This window comes from Debaryomyces fabryi (genome assembly GCF_001447935.2).
Source record: "Debaryomyces fabryi strain CBS 789 chromosome Unknown contig00178, whole genome shotgun sequence".
Classification (NCBI taxonomy): Eukaryota; Fungi; Ascomycota; class Pichiomycetes; order Serinales; family Debaryomycetaceae; genus Debaryomyces; species Debaryomyces fabryi.
In genome coordinates, this window is record NW_015385604.1 from 1 (window position 1) to 18,783 (window position 18,783).

Here is an 18,783-nt window from a genome sequence, read left to right on the forward strand (position 1 = left end):
AACCAGTGGATCTGTTAATTAAAGTCTTACCAACAGCTCTGTTTTCGAAGGTAGATGGGGCCTTAATGTCAAACCATTCTTTCTTGGTGAATGGGTCGATGACCTTCTTCTTCAAACCTTTCTTACCCTTGGACAATCTCTTATTCTTACCAACAGCCATTTTACAATGATAATTCTATATAATCTGAAAAGAACTGAAAAATGAAATCCACTTATACATAGTACGATGAAATAATTTTTCACCTACTCGCTATGTCTACACCATATCCGGTGGTCGGTGTGCCCTCGAATTTTATTTCTGTCACGTTTTTGTACCTTTGCTGTTCCCGGTTGGTGTCGGCTGGTCTGCCGGAATTGGCCACGACACTAATCTCAAAAATCGTCGAAGTTCTCTGTGACTCGAAATGCTCATTCACGTGTTAAAGGCCCCGATTAGGGCTTATCTCAGCTGTAACGAAGTATAATTTATGTGCAGGTTTAAATGTGCACCACGCAACCACTATAGTATACCATTAGGAATAGGAACCAAAGGATGTGAGTTTGTCTTGTGTGGTCTGAGCCGTCGGTTCTGGGGGCAAATTAGACATAATAATTCAATGGTTGTGGATATGGGAAAAAACCACGTTGTTAAAGTGTCGAAAATCGGCTCTGCCTATCCAGTTGCCGATATTTCGCATCCAAATTGAATCACTAGGCAATATAGAGAAATAAGGTGAGCTTGAATATATATTTTCGTGGTTATATTACTATGGTTGTTTCAAGGGTACTGTTTATTATTTTCCTTTAAGATAATAGGATGGACTTCTAGACACGGAGTGTTTAACCTGATTTACTCTGAATCTTGACAATATATACATATGATTATTTCCTCAGTTATTGACTAACCGGTAGATTACATGCTATATCAGCAAAAAGTCGTAAATATCCAAGTTGATGGCATCCGCTGATGCATTAAGCCCGTTTTCACTGAATATATCCAAGGTTGGAATAGAGCTAACATTCTCAGCGACGTACACATGGGTCGGAAACGATTCTTGCATCGAATCATAAACTATATGCAAATTATTCTGATCGAAAGACATTAGTGATTTGAAATCATCATCCTGTGCAATCAACAGTTTAAAATGGTTCAACGAAGTATTTACTATGAACAAACTATAATTTTGAACTTTGGTTGCAAGCTTCTCTCTTTCATTGCCATTTGTTTCTAGGTAAATGAGCATATTCATGTAGCGACTTATAATTACATTCAATGAAACCAATGCTGTATTATCTGAAAATTCTTCTTCGACAATACCATCAACTTCGTTATCAGGATCTGCAAGTTCAGATAGTCTCAAGGTAATATGATTGTCCATTATATTTTTGAAGGCCAGATCTTTCAGTAGTTTAACAAAAGAGAGTAATAAGAATACATAAAATACGAATGCTCTAACCATACATTGGGTTGTCATTCCTGCAATGAAATTGTGAATTTGGTTTGAAATCGGAGTTGAAGATAATTCCATACTTGAAATGTGTGTTCGTTTAAAAAGTTCCGCAGATGAGACTATCATTAAGGTAGTATATTTGATTCCTAAATCATGAGACCGACTACTCAACTCCTTATTAGTGTCTTTCAATTCATTGTATAAAAGTGAATAACAATGTTGCTTCATTGCAATTAAGGAAATTGATAGAATGAATTGATTAATAGCATTGTACGAGTCTTCTAAGTTAGATGCATCTTCAAAATCCTGAATTAACTCAAAAACTGTTCTAAAGTTCTGGTCTATAAAACACCTTATTTCATTTAAAATATTTCCAATATCGTGATACGTGAACTTTGGCGATAAGAATATATTTATTATTTCTCTCTTTTTGAGAATTGTTTTGATAATGATGTCATCGGAATCCAAAAATTCTTCTCTTAAACAACTATCTGAAATATGCAATGGTACCCCAAGATCAAATGAATTAATAGCATCGTATTGTAGTAAATACTTCCAAAGGTTTTTCAAAATTGTTCTATAATTCTGTGATTCTTCTTTATATAGCATATCAATATTTTGATTTAAACCTAAGGTATATGCCATTTCTAGACAAATTGCAAAAAGAATGTTCCCATTGCTTCCGTCACCTCCATCTCCATCTTTGAAGTTAAACTTTTTAAAAATACGTAACAAAAATAAGGCTTGTAGCGACGATAAAGAGGCTTTTTCCAAGTAGTTTGCATTATCTAATAGTCTTGTAGCAAATTTTAGTAGAATGTCATATTCATCCTTAAACCTATAAGACACTGCTCCAGGCAGGTAAGTTTCTGAATTAAGGGAGAATTTCAAGATAGTTATAACAACTGCAATATTTGCAAACTCAATTGAATTCTGTGGAAATGCTATTTCAATATTCAACTTATTATCTGATTCCTTAAACTGCTTTCTAAATACTTGCAAAATGACGTCTCGATCAACTATAGGCAATAACTTGAACCAAAACCCATCAAAAAATTGCAATAAATATCCTGATACAACTTTATGTGACGGAAGGAAGTTTTGAATATCCATTAAAAGCTCGCTTGTTCCCGAATATAGCTTATCAAACCATGACTTGGGTCTATTTTTAATCTTCCAAGCGTTTCTGTCCGCTTTAAGGGCCCTCTTGATTGAAATATAGTAATCGAAAACTATCGGAGTTTGAAAGACAAACCTGAATGAAGTCGGACCATAGAATACTGTCCGACTAGATTTTGAAACGATAAAATTGTATTTATCTGCTTCAGCTCCATTAGCATACTCCGATATAGGACTTGGAGAAGGTGAGCTTATTTGGCGTTTCAATTGTTTTATCGTCAGCTTTAGGCGTTCATTTTCTTCCTTAAGAACATCAACTTCATCATCTCCTAGTTTTACCGAATACGTTGATGACTCTCCATATTTGCAGTTCTTGAGACCTTTTACAAGACAACTTGTACAAGTGGGCCTCTTCAAATCGCACTTACTTTTCCTCATTCTGCAAGCCAAACACAGCTTAACAGGTCTCCGCCTTTTCTTCTGGTGCCCGCTCTTACAATTAAAGCTATCTATGGTAACTATTTCCATTATGAATGAATATAAATGGTAAAAATTGGTCGTTAGTTTTCGATTTACATGAAAATTGCAATTAATATCAACACCCACGGCCGAGAGTTACTTCTTTGGTCAATTTTGTCTGAATGTCGCAGATATTAAACTTGACGCATATTGATAACGTGCATCCCAAATACATACAAGAATATGAACCAATATTCGTAGAACATAGTTCTAAATTAGTCAAGCCATTAAGGATGTACTAGAGCATCTAACCTTGAGAATTGGAGCTCAAAAGAGCTTTTGAACGAAAAAGGTTTCTTCCACTAGTTTACAGAGTGATATTTAATATCAGAACATGTTTATTCAACAAACAGAAGTCCCTATATGCTAACTATGTAAAATAAGATTTGAAAAACCTAACCCATAAATAAAAATACTAAGAAAAAAAAGTTGGATATATTAAAGTATTAGAATTGAAATTTCATTCTTACTAAAGTCATTAAGTCATTCTTTAAAGACCATTATGAACAAAGTAAAAATCATGATTTAGAAGCAGAGCTCACGCACAAATAACCTATTGGTTTTCTGGACGTAACTTTCTAACTTCCTTACCGACTTTCCAGATTTCCATGTTTCTGATGGTTTGTAATTCTTCTTCTAATCTAGCACGGTAGTCTGGTTGAGAGTTGAAGTCAAGAGATCTTTGGGTTTCGGTACCATTCTTGACAGATTCGTACAAGTCGGTGAAAACTGGCTTCAAGGCATCCTTGAATCTTGGGTACCAGTCTAAAGCACCTCTTCTGGCAGTGGTGGAACAAGCATCGTACATGTAGTCCATACCGTACTTACCAACTAATGGATATAAGGATTGAGTGGCTTCTTCGACAGTTTCGTTGAAAGCTTCAGATGGGGTGTGGCCGTTTTCTCTTAAGACTTCGTATTGAGCCAAGAACATACCGTGGATACCACCCATTAAACAACCTCTTTCACCGTATAAATCGGAGTTGACTTCTCTTTCGAAAGTAGTTTGGTAAACGTAACCAGAACCAATGGCAACAGCTAAAGCGATAGCCTTTTCTTCAGCCTTACCGGTAACATCGTTCCAGACAGCGTAAGAAGAGTTAATACCTCTACCTTCCTTGAATAAGGTTCTGACAGTTCTACCGGAACCCTTTGGAGCAGCTAAGATGACATCAATGTTAGTTGGTGGTTCGACGTGAGTCAATTCCTTGAAAACTGGGGAGAAACCGTGGGAGAAGTATAAGGTCTTACCTTCAGTAAGTTGAGGCTTGATAGATTCCCAGGTTTCAGATTGAGCAGCATCAGATAACAAGTTCATGATGTAAGTACCCTTACCGATGGCTTCGTTAACATCGAACAAGTTTTCACCTGGAACCCATCCATCTTCGATAGCAGCCTTCCATGAAGCACCATCCTTTCTAACACCAATGATAACGTTTAAACCATTGTCTCTCAAGTTTAAACCTTGACCGTAACCTTGGGAACCGTAACCAATTAAAGCTAAAGTATCGTTCTTGAAGTACTCTAACAACTTTTCTCTTGGCCAGTCAGCACGTTCGTGGACAATTTCATCCATACCACCGAAGTTGATGGTCTTAACACCACGGGCAGCAGCTGGAGCAATTGACTTTCTAGCAACAACTGGACGAGCAGCGTTAGCTAAAGCAGATAAAGCTCTCTTGGAAGCAACTTGCTTAGCAGCATTGTTGGAGGCCATACGGGCCATACGAATAGAAGCGTTTCTGATAGACATCCTATAATTTGTTATAATTAATTAATTAAAGAAATTTAATTCAATTGTGTAAAGGAAATTATAATACCTCTTTATATATTGGATCAATTTATAAGTCGTCGAAGAATTTTTCACCTATGAGTAATTTTCAGGTCGTGTCAAAATTTCCGGAACAGGACCGTAACCGGTATCAATATTCTTGCGGTCAACCGGAGCCTACCCTGCGAACCAAATTATGTAGTATATTGAGCACATTCGTTGGTATATTTGCACACTTGTATGGGCCCTTAAAGGATTTAGCAGTGTATAGACTATCCCCTTATATTGTAGTGTAGTCTATATTAGTTACGATGTTTCTAGACGGTAATAATACTACTTTGAATAGACATAGAGGACTTGATTTGCAACTGCTCTGTAGTAGCCTGTAACGGAGACGTAGTGATTCATATAGTTCAGGGCCGGAGAGAAGAAGTAGACAATTAAATGAAATTCCGCTATTTCATGATTTTGAGGTTTAGAATGGGGAAACGATAGTATGCGGCCGTTCCGGCGAGATAAGCTTGGTCACTAGTGAGTAAGGTTTTTTGAGATTGCTGATGATGCAACAGAAAGAACTTAATTATGTATACGGCAATTGTAACACTGAGGAGTCATAAAAAGATAACCATTTATGCATTTCAATTGGGTGCAATTATTACGAAAACCTTACAATGTAGAGACCAGTATTGGATTGAAAAATTTATTAAGTTTAAAGTGATCATAATACTATGCTGGATAGTAATCATCTAAAGCTATATACTCAAACACCAAACAACCGATAAAAGAATCAATTATAGGCTTGATGGTTACTATTATATAAATTCCATTCGACTTTCAAAATGTCAATATCACCGTTAGCAGCAAGGCTGGGTTTCTTGAAGTTATCTTTGCCGATATCCAATTGAGGTTTCTGGGTCCTGTTGAGTGACATGGCATTGAAGATTTGGTTGAATTCTTCATCGTCATCCAAGTCACACCAAGACTTCGAAGACAGCGATTGAATCGATGATTCGATTAAAGAAGGAATAACATTGTGATGATCGGATTCATTGTTCATTCTAATCTTGATCGAATTGTCGTAATTGGATAAGTATTCGTCTGAATCTGATTCTGATTCAACGCTTGTATCAAATGATAATTGTTCGTCTTGGTTTTCGTTAGACAAGTCATCATGATCCATATTGAAAAGGTCATTAGAATTGTCGGACTCTGCATCATTATAAAGTTGTTCCAATTCGTACTCCTCGTCAATAGTCAAACCAAACTTCCAATTATCTTGTAAATCTTGAATAAAATTGTCTAAGTTTCTCGAATTAATTTTCTCGTTAAATTCTAATATATTATCTTCATTACCTCCGATCTTCAATAAATTCATGAAAATATTGAAGCAGGTTTCGTTCATGGTAGGGTATATGTCGTATAAGATTTGGGAATTGCCATAGTAAACAAACTTTTTGAAGTTATAGTCAGAATGAATGTTAGAGGATTCTCCGGCAGGCTTAAAAGGGCAAGTACCAAAAATTGCAGTAATTAAAGTGATACCGAAAGACCAGTAATCAACGTACTTACAGTCGTATTCCGTTAATTCTGGCTTCTCAATGAACACTTCAGGCGCCATGTACTTCTCAGTACCGACGTTGAATTCACTGTTCATTCTTTCAGTAGTAGCCAAACCCCAATCACAGAGCTTGACTCTTCCAAAGCAATTGAACAAGACATTCTCGGGTTTGATATCACGATGATAAATGCCCAATGAATGGGCATAATTCAACGCATTGGCTAATTCTTTGGCGATATTCCAAAGATCAACCGCTGAAATATTGATCGAAGAGTGAATTAAGTCATACAAATCACCATTGGAACAATACTCCAAGATCAAGATGATGAACTCCGAAGTTTCGAAGTGATCAAGCAATTGGCAGATGTTATCGTTATTGCGTCCAATCTTGCTTAACACATCGATTTCATGGTTGGCAATTCTGCGGGTGTTCTCGTGTGCCTTATACATGGCCTTCATGGCCACCTTCTCCTTTGTTTGAACATTAACCGCCAATGTAACCTTCCCGAAGGCTCCTTCCTGGATTGGCGCAATGTACTTGTATTTATCCTTCAACAAGTATTGCTTCTTCTCATATGCACCATACTCGTTGAATGTGTTGGTAGAAGTGCTACTTGCACTATTTGCAACAGTATTAGTCGTCGTCATGGTCGTTATCGTGTCGTTATGTTATCGTAAAAATGCAAAATCAAAATCAATCAACCGAATGTAAATGAAATGATATCAAAAAATAAAATCTTAAATGGTGTATCTCAATGTATGTACAGTCAGTGAACCAAGGTTATAAAACAGATCAACTTATTCCAAGCGATCCAAAATGCACTGCGTACTAATTTAACTCCTTGGGGTAAAAAAATTTAAACTAAATGTATATGGCGATCAAAATCAATCACTATCAATTAAAATTGGTCGTCAATCTTCAATATTTAAATTATCCTTCAATACTACTGTTCAATATTATATGCGTAGTATTCAAAGTGTTTAACTCCTATGTCTGTCTTATCGTATATCCTGAGAAATATTCAAACACAGTTAACACAGTAAGCACGGTATGTTGCTAGTTGTTGGTGAAATAGTGATTACCACTTGTAGATGTAATGATATTATCTATAAAAAAATTAACCGCTGGAAGAATCTATGAAACAAATTACTATGGATATTCTGTGATATATAAGGATAGGAGTAAATTGACTCAGTGATTTTAGTGGTTTTGCCAAATCACCCGCTGTCACACGACCTCACCCTAAATAGGAAAATTATCATTGATAACCGCCACAAGTGATTGTTCTATTGTCTTCGATAAGATGATTCTGACGTAATCGCGATACTCAACATTCCACAGAATTCTATCACTCGACTCTAGAAGTCCCCAGAAAAAAGAAATGGGTGCGCGCGACCTCTAAATGCCATACGGATTTTAGCGGAGTAAAGCGGCACGCATTTATTGGCCCAAAAGGGTGGCAAGCTACTCATCAAGCTACAGGGGCAATACGACAATTACAATAGGGGTATATCTTTGCCTGCATAGTATTGGTGAATTGAACAAAATATGGAGTGTGTAGTTTTGGTTATTGCTTATTTGAGAAGTCAAGAGGAAATGGTTATATAGCGGAATGATGGATAAGCTTGATAACGGTTGAGATAACGACAGATAGGCCATTGAATAGACATAGATGAATTAAGCAATCAACAGACATGTGGTTTAAAAGATTAGATACGAGGTATGAACATATGATAATACATAGATTAGAATTGTTTAGATTCTTGAAGAACTAAGATAATAGACACAATTATACCAATTGAGCCTCTAATTCAGTCCGGATTGTTGTAATTTGAAAGCATGCAAATATAGAGCTTGTATAAATGTGCGCTTAGTTTATTAAGAGCAGAGTGAGTGTCATGGTGTTCAATGCATATGTAAGTTTGTGGTTACGTGTGTATATAGCTTAAAGCGTTTAAATCATCCCTCGTATAGCCATTTCATAGATCATGCGGTGGACAAGATATCTACACAGTCACAGTAGTCACAGTAGTCACAGTGTACATGTTATCGCATAAGGTGCAAGTGTGCATTTGAATTAGCACAACGTTGTACAAGCATACATTCTACCATGCACGCATAGTCGTATATATTAAAACATATGAGCATATAAATAAAATAAAATTATCAGAGCTTTGTGTGGCACGAAAACCAATTAGTCATTACCAGTGGACTTCTCTATTTCTTCAATAACTCTTCGATTGTAGGCAGGAGAGAAGCAGGCTTGGTCAATGAAGAATAACGTTCAACAACCTTACCGTTCTTGTCAATCAAGAACTTTTCAAAGTTCCACTTGATTCTGTTTAATCCAAGCAAGCCCAGTTTTTCTCCTTTCAAGTATTTGTACACTGGGTCTGTATTGTCTCCGTTGACGTCGACTTTCTTCAACACTGGGAATGAAACTCCATAGTTGAGCGAACAAAAGCTGGCAATTTCTTCAGAACTACCTGGTTCTTGACCACCAAATTGGTTACATGGGAAACCAATTATTTGTAATCCTTGATCTTGATATTTCTTGTTAAGTTCTTCCAATTCCTTGTATTGGGGAGTGAAGCCACACTTGGATGCAACATTGACTACCAATACAACCTTACCCTTTAATTCTTCAAAAGGGAATGGCTTATCTTTAGAATCGAGAGGACTTAAATCGTAAAAAGACATTTTGAATATCGTAATTGAAATATATTCAGTTATCCAATAGTGAATTTGAGCAGCTAATTCTTGACTTTTGCCTCTCTTTTAAACGTTCGTGAATTCCTGTATGTAGTACCTCAGCCTTTTTTCAACTATGGAACGATTGCAAAACCGTTCATGATCATCTGTCTAGAGAAATAGAGTCAAAGCTTTCCGGACATCCGTTCATAAGTTCAATAATATTTGTTGTAATATTACTAAATGAATATGTTTAATTATTTATAATAACGTATAATTATATTTTTATATTTTTATATTTTAATTGCAAATTATGTAAATTTGAATAAACTATAAAGACCTTTAACACATTAAATGAGCAGCTATGTTTCAAAAAATTGAAAAATTTACTATTGCTTCGGACACTTAATACTACTTTAAATGACCCATTGAAACAATTACGAAGTGACGGGAAAGTTCAGATTTTATCTTCAACTTCCCAGCCCATACTATAAATGCTCTTCATTAATCCATAGCATGATTTATTAAATGATTATTTAGTAGTCATATATAAACACCTCGAGACAATTATTATTTTGGCCGCCGTCCTAATCATATTAATAAATAAATCTGAAAACTTATAGTATAGTAACAAAACAATCATCACCAAATACAACACCATTATCCCAAGTACCATCTAAATGGTAATCTTCAATATACAAAAACTCAGTAACCAATAAATGTAGCAGTTCAAAATCATAATAAATAGTAGTCTCCAATTAAGCCAATGGTTGCAATAACAAAGCTTAATCCAACTATGGATGAACCTACAACATAATTAGATTTAACCTTGTTTAAATCATTGATAATTTCTTTCTTGGACAAGGCATTGTCGATTTCTTCTTCCAATGACAATTCTTCTTGTAAGGAATCAACAGTTTTAGTCTGAGGAGAACTTGGCACGGTTGAAGTTGGTGTTGATGTGGTAGATGAGGACTCTTCATCCGAAACATGAATATACGACTTACCCAATTGCGAGTCATCGTCACTCTTCACATTTTCAGAATCACTAACATTATCCGTAGTTTTGGCTATTTCTCTGTGTGAATGTAAATTGTCTGCTTTACGCAATAACTTAGTTTCCAATCCAAATCCACGATAATACATAGAAATGAGCGCCAATGGGGCTCCCAATGCCGAATAGATCAAATACGGATGCTTCTCACTCGGTGGTGAATAAATAAAAGCCATACTCAACATAGCGGTTGCTAATCCACTCAACGCAATATGGCCGATTCTACTAAAATTGATCATGTTTCTGATCGATGCCAAAGCATTCGATTTGGACAAACCGTTTACCTTAGTATTTAATTCATTTATTAATTCTGGTATTCTTTGAATAGTTTGGAAAGTTAATGATGACGTCAATAATCCTAATGATGAAACACCGACAATTTTAACGGTGGCAATACAAGTACCCGCCATATCTATGTTAATGGTAATTGTGTATTTCTTTTTGTTTGTTCTTCTATAAGTAACTTAAATGATCGTTTGAATTTGATAATTAACTATCTCTGTTATATATTTAATATAAGCTGATAATTAACTAATAATTATGTAGCAATATTGATAAGTATAGATAAAGATCTAGTATTAATTTTGAGGGGGTATAATTTTTGATGGCATGCGAGAAATTTGGTGGTCGTGTAAAACACGCATTCTATTGCTATATACCCCAGATACAATGAATCACCAATTCATATAGACTGGCAGTGTTTATGTAGCCTTAACACAGACATTGCAGTCAATATCGTAACAAGCTATCTGAAAATCATTGATCCAGTTCAGTTACCCAGAGTCTGAAATCTAACTATTGTATGCGCTCTTAGAAGTTGGGTGCAACTTTAACCAGGAATCATCGCCTGTTATATAATTAAGTGTTCTAAAGCAGCCTTTATTATCTTATTGTAATGAAGTTTAAACTATAAGAGGCACCATAGAGTTCAATTCAATGTTGAAAAACTATCGAATAACAGAGGCTGGAAACTAACCTTCCGCGTATACAAACCTCTATTATTATGCACAGCAGGAAGCCGGATTTTAGCTTCTGTAAGCCAATTTTTACGCAAGTAATACGAGTGTCCGAGATTGTCAAACCACATCATTCATATAAGCCAATCGGGGACCTTTGAGGGGTCAATTGGGACTGAATTTATATCGAAACTTTCAATAAGCAATTCGACCATAATACGTCCTCCTCTTGAGCCAGTAAATCTTCTGTACTCCTCACTTACGCTGGCAAGATTCCACCCCTGTAAACGTCTAAGACACCCAATAACAGTTCCGGTTCTATGTCTCCCCATTCCGCAACATACTAATAACGGGTAGTTCTCTTTATTACATATCAATTCTAATGCTTTTTTAATTGTTTCTTCACTCAATGCATCCCATGGATTCACATTCTGATACGAGTATTCGTTCATTAAGCCCACAAACTCTATCGCAATGTGGTTCATTGAGCAATAATCCAAAAAGTCTTCTTGTGGTTCTTCACTAGCTAACCATAGTATAGTTTTTAAATTCAAATCTTGTAAAAAGGACTGATTTATGATTGATGGTTGACCTGATCTGTAAAGTTGTTTTTCTACTGGACAAAAATTTAATGGCGGTATTATTCTAACCGTAGGAGGCTGGCTAATTTTGGTCAATTTCGAGTTATTGTTCTTCTGCTCGATTTCTGACTGTGACTCACTCATTTGTATTGTTATTGATATGCCGACGTGTTAGGTGTAATGGAATACGATTGAAAGGATATTAGTTCAACTTCCCTTGGTAGACTTTTTTAAAATATTGTGACGTTTTGTGTAATTTTTCATAATTAGTCCACAGGAGAATAACACGTTTAATCAAAGCATAGTTACTTTATAGCACCATAGTACTAGATCACAGCATTCAACATGGCTAAAAAGGATTCAATTAAAAAACCAGCAACACATACAACAGGCAGCAAAATTGGGCATCCGATTAATGAGTTAATTTCTGCAGTATCTACTACTTATAAAGATTACATTAACAGTTTAACACCAAGATTGAAGTTGATCGACATTTTTTTAACATTTTTAGTATTATTGGGGATTTTACAATTTATCTATGTGTTATTAGTAGGAAATTTTCCATTCAATGCATTTTTGGGTGGATTTATTAGTTGTGTTGGACAATTCGTATTGACGGTTAGCTTGAGATTGCAATATAACTATGAGAATAATAGTAACAATAGCAGCGACAAAGTCGAACAAGAAATAGAAGAAAAAAGCATTGAAGATGTTAATGAAACAAAAGTTGATGTCGATACAATTGAAGTGAACGACGAAAAACCATTCAAGTTTGTTACCCCAGAGAGAGCATTTGGCGATTTCATATTTGCTAGTTTGATTTTACACTTCATTGTGTTCCATTTCATCAATTAGGGCTCTTCCTTATTTGGCTAGGAATGTTATGTACCTCCATACTATAGAATAAATACTACATATTACATTACATTCAAATAAAAGAACAAAAATAAATAATTTATAGTACTTGTTAGTTCCCTAAGTTGAGGTCTTCGAATACATCCCAAGAGCCTTAATTAAATAGAGATAAAGCTTTTTATTTGGTTAAGCTATAAATTTATGGTCAGTTTCAATTAGACAATGACACAACAACCAGATTTTTCTTTCTCTTCTTTACCACCAGCAGCAGAAGATTGTTGTTGCTGTCTCTTACCACTATTAGCAGTTGATGAAGCATTATTGGATGCTTGCTTCTGTTTGTTTGAAGCACCGCCAGCGGCAGCACTATCTTGTACTGCTGGATCATTTTGCTTGGATGGGTCACCTGCTACTGCACTACCACCTGCTACACCAGCACCAACAGCATCAAGCTTCTTAGAATCACTTCCACCGTCTCTGATAGATCTGACCAATCCATAGAAAGCCTCTTCGACATTAATTCTTTGCTTTGCAGATGTTTCCAAAAATGGACAGTTGAAAGATTTGGCCAAGCTCAAACCTTCTTCATAGCTCACTTGTCTTTCGATCTCCAAATCACACTTATTACCAACCACTAACACTGGGACAAAATCCGAATCCTTAACTCTCTGGATTTGCTCGTAGAACGATTGCAATTCCTCCAACGAGGTACGCGAGTTGATTGAGTAAACCAACAAAAACCCTTCTCCGGTACGCATGTACTGTTCTCTCATGGCACTGTACTCCTCTTGGCCGGCTGTATCCAAAATGTCCAACAAAACCAGCTCCCCGTCAAGGGTGCACTGTTTGCGGTATGAATCTTCAATAGTTGGATCATATTCGTCAACAAAATGTGATTGAATTAATTGAATGGTCAATGCGGATTTACCAACACCACCTCCACCGACGACGACTAACTTATATTCCTTAAGCATGGTATTTACTAATTTATGTAGAGCGACGAACTTTTTGAAAATTAAACAAGAAAATGAACTAAACAAACAATTGAACCACTTGAAATTGGATGAATTGAAATCAAATACTAACAAATTCTTTCTATTTGTAAATGTATTATTGGGCACAGTAGTTTTGCTGATAATTGCCTTTAATTTTATTGTTGATAAATTTAGTCGAACTATAGAAAAAAATCGGCTGGGTGACTGAGGGTAAAGTCGTAAGGGAGGGAAAAAAATAATATGCGGACAAATTCTCAATATATTTTACAGTAATACTGAACTATATATCTGTGATAATGCAGATCTAGCGACATATATGGCTATCATTGCCACCTTGCAGATACTGCTTGTGCGTGGGGGCATTTGATGGAGGATCTCTGAGCAATTTGGCGATCAGGATCAAATGCAAGTAGAGAGAAATGCAAGTAGGATAGAATTCAAGCGAGGCTCACCTCTGTGCATCTAACCGCAAACAAATAAAACAGGCCAGACTGACATAGATTCAAGTATTATTCGTTACTATACATGGAATTAATATACAACGTGTAACAGTAGAGACCATATAGGACATCTAGATATCGAGTACGTGATCAGGGAAAGAGGACCGAGGACCGAGGACCATCTTGTATGGCCACATTTGACGGTGTTTTGCTGGTATGTCTGTGTTCACATGATGCCCTCTAGATGTGGTCAATATAGAGATGCAGTGCTCCGGAAGGCATCTTATACCTTCTTGAGCTTCTTCATTTTCAAGAGACAGTCATCACAGTACCATTTACCCTTAGGAGGATTTTTGAACCCGATACAAGGCAAATGGAACCATTCTCTCTTACAATCGTCTCCGTCACACCCCACCATTTCACCAAACGAGACCTGGTTACAGTAACAATATGTGGGCTCGTTGCTGTTATACGATGCTTGGCCAGGACCTGGGTTTGTATGGTCGTTGACAACATCCTTTTCATCTTTCTTAGGCTTTGCGGTGTTTCTCTTTTTGTTAGGGCCGCTAAGTACACTCGACAAGGATGGAGTGTCGGATCTCGACGACAATTCTTCATGATCCTTTCTGGACCGCTTCTTGGAGCTAGGTGCTGGTTTCGACGTCTGAGGAACATCGCTTGAAGGAGATACCTCCTTGTTACCCATTGCCCGTCTCTTCTTTGGTTCGTCGTCGTCGTATTGGTCTTTGTGGGCTTTCTTGGCCGCAAGTGCCTCTCTTCTGCTCTCGCTTCTCTGCGATTGCGCCGACAAGTTGCCATTGGCGTCCACTGAGCCCGCAGAATCCATAATCATCGCTGGATGGTTCAAAGGCCCGATTCGAATCGACTCCGGAATCTCATTGTTGTTCACGATCAACTTGTAGTCCCCATTGATCCTATAAAGATGCTTGTGCATCAAATCCGTCGCCACCGACGTGACGTGCATCTTCTCCTCCAAACATGGAATGATCTCGTGTATTTTGTCCCGTATCACCGTCAACTTGTTGATCTTGGTGCGCTTGTTCATCTCCTTCATGTCCGCCGCGCTATTCTTATTGACATGCAACCTTTCGATGTAATTCTTGATATTCCCATTGATCACCGGCACCGTATTGATGTACTTGGCGTCTATCTCCTTGAGAAGCGTAAAATATTTAATCAAATCCAACGGTAACGCTTCGAACGCATCGGAAATATCGTTCAACCCAGGCAATAATTCGTTTGCATTAGTGATATTTTTGGCCTTCTGTTTGTATTGTTGAAACTGTTGCTGTTGGCTCCTCATCCTATTGAGAAGACGTTGTGATTTTTGACGCGATGGTAAGTCCTGGTACGTCATGCTACTACTTCACTTACCGCTGGGTTAATCCTTTTCTACAACGAGAAGAGAGACGAATATAGCCGCCTGTAACCTGTAAATTTCTCCAATGTAAAACATCCATACATCGTAGTCATAACCTGCAATTCTTGCAATTCTTGAATCCCCCCAAACCCGCAATTACCCGCATGCTGATCCATCACCTGATAATGCTTCGTGGCAGCGCGAGATTACTGAATGTCACGTGATAAGATGTTGCAATTGGATTGTAAGGTTAATCCGTCTTGATACAGCGTCTAAGAAATCCACAGTTTACCTATTGGCAGACAAGAGTAGAGGCAATACCAGTTGTGGAAATTATAAGTAAGACAGTCAGACAGGCCTAGGTATGATTATAGGTAGTCAGAGCATGTCATTGAAGTTTTAATTATAGTTAGAAGGAAAATAGTAGCATTAATTTTCAGAGGCAAAACGAAACACGTTAACAGAAGTACAAACAGGTATAGTGCACAATTGAAGGACGATTGTTAGAGAAAGAAGCACGTTATACCAATAGAGATACTGTATTAAGTGAGAAACTGGCGGAGGTACGAACAAAGTGAAGAACTGAAGCTAGGAAGCCAAATTTACACCATTTTTTTGAAAAATACATACTGTGGCTTGAATATTAGTAAACGGGAGAATTTGTCAATCGGTGTTGATATATTGCAATCAGAGAACAATAACAGGACAAGAAACCAATAGAGAGGGTATATATATATATAATTGGGGAGGTAAGCATAAAAAAAAGTCGATATAACCTGATGGACCAATATCGATATAGACGTTCCAAAAGCACACAATCATTGCAGAACACTAGTGGACGGACTGGTGGTGTATTTCAAGAACGTGTTAATGATAATCCACATTTGGGAGAGAGCAACAGCGATATGAGCTATTCTATTTATGCACAGCAGCCAGCTGCACACATTACGGGTGCTTCACCCCCAACCAAGAAATTGAAGAACTCGAGCTTGGAATCACAATTATTTATGCCAGGGCAGCGCCTGGGTGCGGTTGAGCCAAATTTGAGCTATACTAGGAGTTACAGCGCGCTGAATGACTATCTGCTGGCGTCGAAGGCCCCCAGCTCGGCCAGTATGCTGCGGTCTCAGTCACATAATGAAAGTGACGAAGATGAACGATTTCTCCGGTTGGCTAGAGAAGCGTTGGTGGCCACGGCTACCGCTGCGAAGAACAACTCGGATGGATTATTGGTTGATCCAACGATTCATGACTTGTTGACAAGATTACAATACGTTTCGTCGCCTCATGGAAATCCTATAAGGCGATCGGACAAAATAAGAGCCAATGAAAACGGTCAACTAATGATTCAGGATTTCTACCAGAATTTTCCAAATTTGAGTAATGACATATTCTCTGAGAACAAATTTGGTGGGGCTGATATCCTCGATCATCAGCATCAAAGACCAGAGCCTCATTCTGCTCGAAATGAAGATTGGAATTTCTTGATAGGTGAGCCTCTACACTTAGAGCTGAAAGAGTCAAGAGCAGCGCATAACCAAGAACAAACTATACCTCACGCAACAGACGAAAATTCAACGTCCGTGCTATCGGATAACTCGCAACTGGACAAAAGCGGAAAAGAAGACGAAGATAGGAAGTTCTTATGTTCTAAATGTACTATGTCGTTCAGACGTTCTTCTGATTTGAAGAGGCATGAAAAACAACATTTGTCCATACCCCCTAATATATGTGAGCTTTGCGGTAAAGGTTTTGCTAGAAAAGATGCTTTGAAGAGACATTCGGGTACGTTAACATGTAAGAGGAACGCTGACAGAAAATTGTATGTCGAGAACCTAAACTACCTACATCGATCCAACCAATCCTCATTGCCGACCCTGCAGAACTATAATTCTGGGAGCGACTGGTAAATAAATCCCGACGAAAAAGCTCATATGACTGGCGGCTAACTGTACAATACTGGTTTAATCTATTTAGAATTTTCCTGCTCTACACACATGTAATGAATTCCATAATATACAACATACTACTACATCCAGCTCTAACCCTGAATCGTGGTCTTCTGGCCAGAAGTATACAATAGTTGAAGGTACTCGAAACATTCGATTTCGTGTAGTACAACTGTTTTATAATCGTGTCTTATAATTATGTCTTATAATTATGTCATCAGTACTTTCCACAATTATGTCTTGCAATACCTTCTACAGTCCTCTACAAAATAGTCTGCAATAATAACAGTGCTTCTCGTGTAAATGTCTTGTCACACCTAGAATATTCTATCAAGGTATGAAATTTCACAATCATTCAATTAATTAAATTATCTACTTACAACCCCATTTCTCTTTTTGGCATTATGATTTGCAGCTTTTGACTCCTTTGCCATTTCCAGTAAATCGAAACCTCATTTCAATTTATCTTATGCCCGTACTGCACCTCTAGCATTTCCCCGTGTATCCGATAAGGCATATTCTCAAATTTCCCAACCTCTACTATAACTGACATCATATTGCACTAATATCTTGTCTTGAGACCTAATCTGACATCATTGAATCTTCCGTCGGTCAAATGGATCCTCTGCGACCGAGGATTTTCTTGAATTTCTTTTCATTGTCCGATAAGCGTTTAACAAATAATTCAAACTGCCCCGTTTTCCCCCGTCATCTCTCGGAACAACCCTGCGGATTTGTGTCAGTTGTAAATTACCTACTACTCTACTACTAGACCATTGAGGTATATATGGTGAATACGGCATAAACTACTCCAAACAACAAGTCAATATGTCGTCAGAGCACTAGTGTCGTGGTAGAGGAGTAAAACAAACACCAATACCGCACGTCATGTTTTGGGACACATATTTTGCAATTAAAAAGAAATGAATAAATGATCCTCGGCATGCGATCAGATCTCGTGCGAGCCTCTGGAAAGATAATATTTGGGTACTAGTATATATAGAGATGATATCTCTATGCAAAAAGTTGGGTAGTTATGGTAATCGTAAAAAGAACACTAAACCGGTTAGAAAAAATTAGTACTATTCCAATGTCACAATATAGAGCCAATCAAAGATTACAACAGTTATCTAATATATTACGTCCTAATCAGCTTAGTGCTGAAAAATCGTTAAAGCCAGAAAGTCCATTCAAGGTTGCTGTGATTGGATCTGGTAATTGGGGTACTACAATTGCTAAGGTTTTAGCAGAAAACACCGCTGAAAAATCAGACATTTTCGCTAAGCAGGTTGATATGTGGGTTTTCCAAGAGAAGATTGATGGTACTAACTTGACTGATATCATTAACACTAAGCACGAAAATGTGAAATATTTGCCAGGAGTTACTTTACCAGAAAACTTGCATGCGGAACCAGATATTGTCAAGGCTGCCCGCGGGGCTGATTTATTGGTATTCAACTTGCCTCATCAATTTTTACCAAAG

The 18,783-nt window shown here is 37.3% G+C and overlaps 11 protein-coding genes across 11 annotated transcripts; 3 read left to right on the top strand and 8 right to left on the bottom strand.

Annotated features, from left to right (window-relative positions):
- Nucleotides 1-899: 899 nt before the first annotated feature.
- Nucleotides 900-3,077, bottom strand: AC631_05178 (uncharacterized protein; the record flags this gene model as incomplete). Its single annotated transcript, XM_015614007.1, has 1 exon — nt 900-3,077. The coding sequence occupies one exon, from the start codon at nt 3,075-3,077 to the stop codon at nt 900-902; it is 2,178 nt and encodes a 725-aa protein (XP_015465155.1).
- Nucleotides 3,078-3,621: 544 nt separating this feature from the next.
- Nucleotides 3,622-4,821, bottom strand: ILV5 (ketol-acid reductoisomerase; the record flags this gene model as incomplete). Its single annotated transcript, XM_015614008.1, has 1 exon — nt 3,622-4,821. One exon carries the CDS (start codon nt 4,819-4,821, stop codon nt 3,622-3,624), a length of 1,200 nt encoding a protein of 399 aa, XP_015465156.1.
- An 805-nt stretch (nt 4,822-5,626) lies between these two features.
- On the bottom strand, nt 5,627-7,045 carry AC631_05180 (uncharacterized protein; the record flags this gene model as incomplete). Its single annotated transcript, XM_015614009.1, has 1 exon — nt 5,627-7,045. One exon carries the CDS (start codon nt 7,043-7,045, stop codon nt 5,627-5,629), a length of 1,419 nt encoding a protein of 472 aa, XP_015465157.1.
- A 1,570-nt stretch (nt 7,046-8,615) lies between these two features.
- Nucleotides 8,616-9,098, bottom strand: AC631_05181 (glutathione peroxidase; the record flags this gene model as incomplete). The annotated part of the gene is made up of 1 exon (XM_015614010.1): nt 8,616-9,098. The coding sequence occupies one exon, from the start codon at nt 9,096-9,098 to the stop codon at nt 8,616-8,618; it is 483 nt and encodes a 160-aa protein (XP_015465158.1).
- A 726-nt stretch (nt 9,099-9,824) lies between these two features.
- Nucleotides 9,825-10,553, bottom strand: AC631_05182 (uncharacterized protein; the record flags this gene model as incomplete). Its single annotated transcript, XM_015614011.1, has 1 exon — nt 9,825-10,553. One exon carries the CDS (start codon nt 10,551-10,553, stop codon nt 9,825-9,827), a length of 729 nt encoding a protein of 242 aa, XP_015465159.1.
- Nucleotides 10,554-11,233: 680 nt separating this feature from the next.
- On the bottom strand, nt 11,234-11,824 carry OCA1 (putative tyrosine protein phosphatase; the record flags this gene model as incomplete). Its single annotated transcript, XM_015614012.1, has 1 exon — nt 11,234-11,824. One exon carries the CDS (start codon nt 11,822-11,824, stop codon nt 11,234-11,236), a length of 591 nt encoding a protein of 196 aa, XP_015465160.1.
- Nucleotides 11,825-12,025: 201 nt separating this feature from the next.
- On the top strand, nt 12,026-12,535 carry AC631_05184 (dolichyl-diphosphooligosaccharide-protein glycotransferase; the record flags this gene model as incomplete). Its single annotated transcript, XM_015614013.1, has 1 exon — nt 12,026-12,535. The coding sequence occupies one exon, from the start codon at nt 12,026-12,028 to the stop codon at nt 12,533-12,535; it is 510 nt and encodes a 169-aa protein (XP_015465161.1).
- Nucleotides 12,536-12,750: 215 nt separating this feature from the next.
- On the bottom strand, nt 12,751-13,509 carry RAS1 (Ras family GTPase; the record flags this gene model as incomplete). The annotated part of the gene is made up of 1 exon (XM_015614014.1): nt 12,751-13,509. One exon carries the CDS (start codon nt 13,507-13,509, stop codon nt 12,751-12,753), a length of 759 nt encoding a protein of 252 aa, XP_015465162.1.
- A 744-nt stretch (nt 13,510-14,253) lies between these two features.
- On the bottom strand, nt 14,254-15,348 carry PHO23 (Pho23p; the record flags this gene model as incomplete). The annotated part of the gene is made up of 1 exon (XM_015614015.1): nt 14,254-15,348. One exon carries the CDS (start codon nt 15,346-15,348, stop codon nt 14,254-14,256), a length of 1,095 nt encoding a protein of 364 aa, XP_015465163.1.
- Nucleotides 15,349-16,130: 782 nt separating this feature from the next.
- Nucleotides 16,131-17,261, top strand: AC631_05187 (uncharacterized protein; the record flags this gene model as incomplete). Its single annotated transcript, XM_015614016.1, has 1 exon — nt 16,131-17,261. One exon carries the CDS (start codon nt 16,131-16,133, stop codon nt 17,259-17,261), a length of 1,131 nt encoding a protein of 376 aa, XP_015465164.1.
- A 1,129-nt stretch (nt 17,262-18,390) lies between these two features.
- Nucleotides 18,391-18,750, top strand: AC631_05188 (uncharacterized protein; the record flags this gene model as incomplete). Its single annotated transcript, XM_015614017.1, has 1 exon — nt 18,391-18,750. A coding segment is annotated over one exon (360 nt), but the record flags the coding sequence as incomplete, so codon positions are not given.
- Nucleotides 18,751-18,783: the final 33 nt, after the last annotated feature.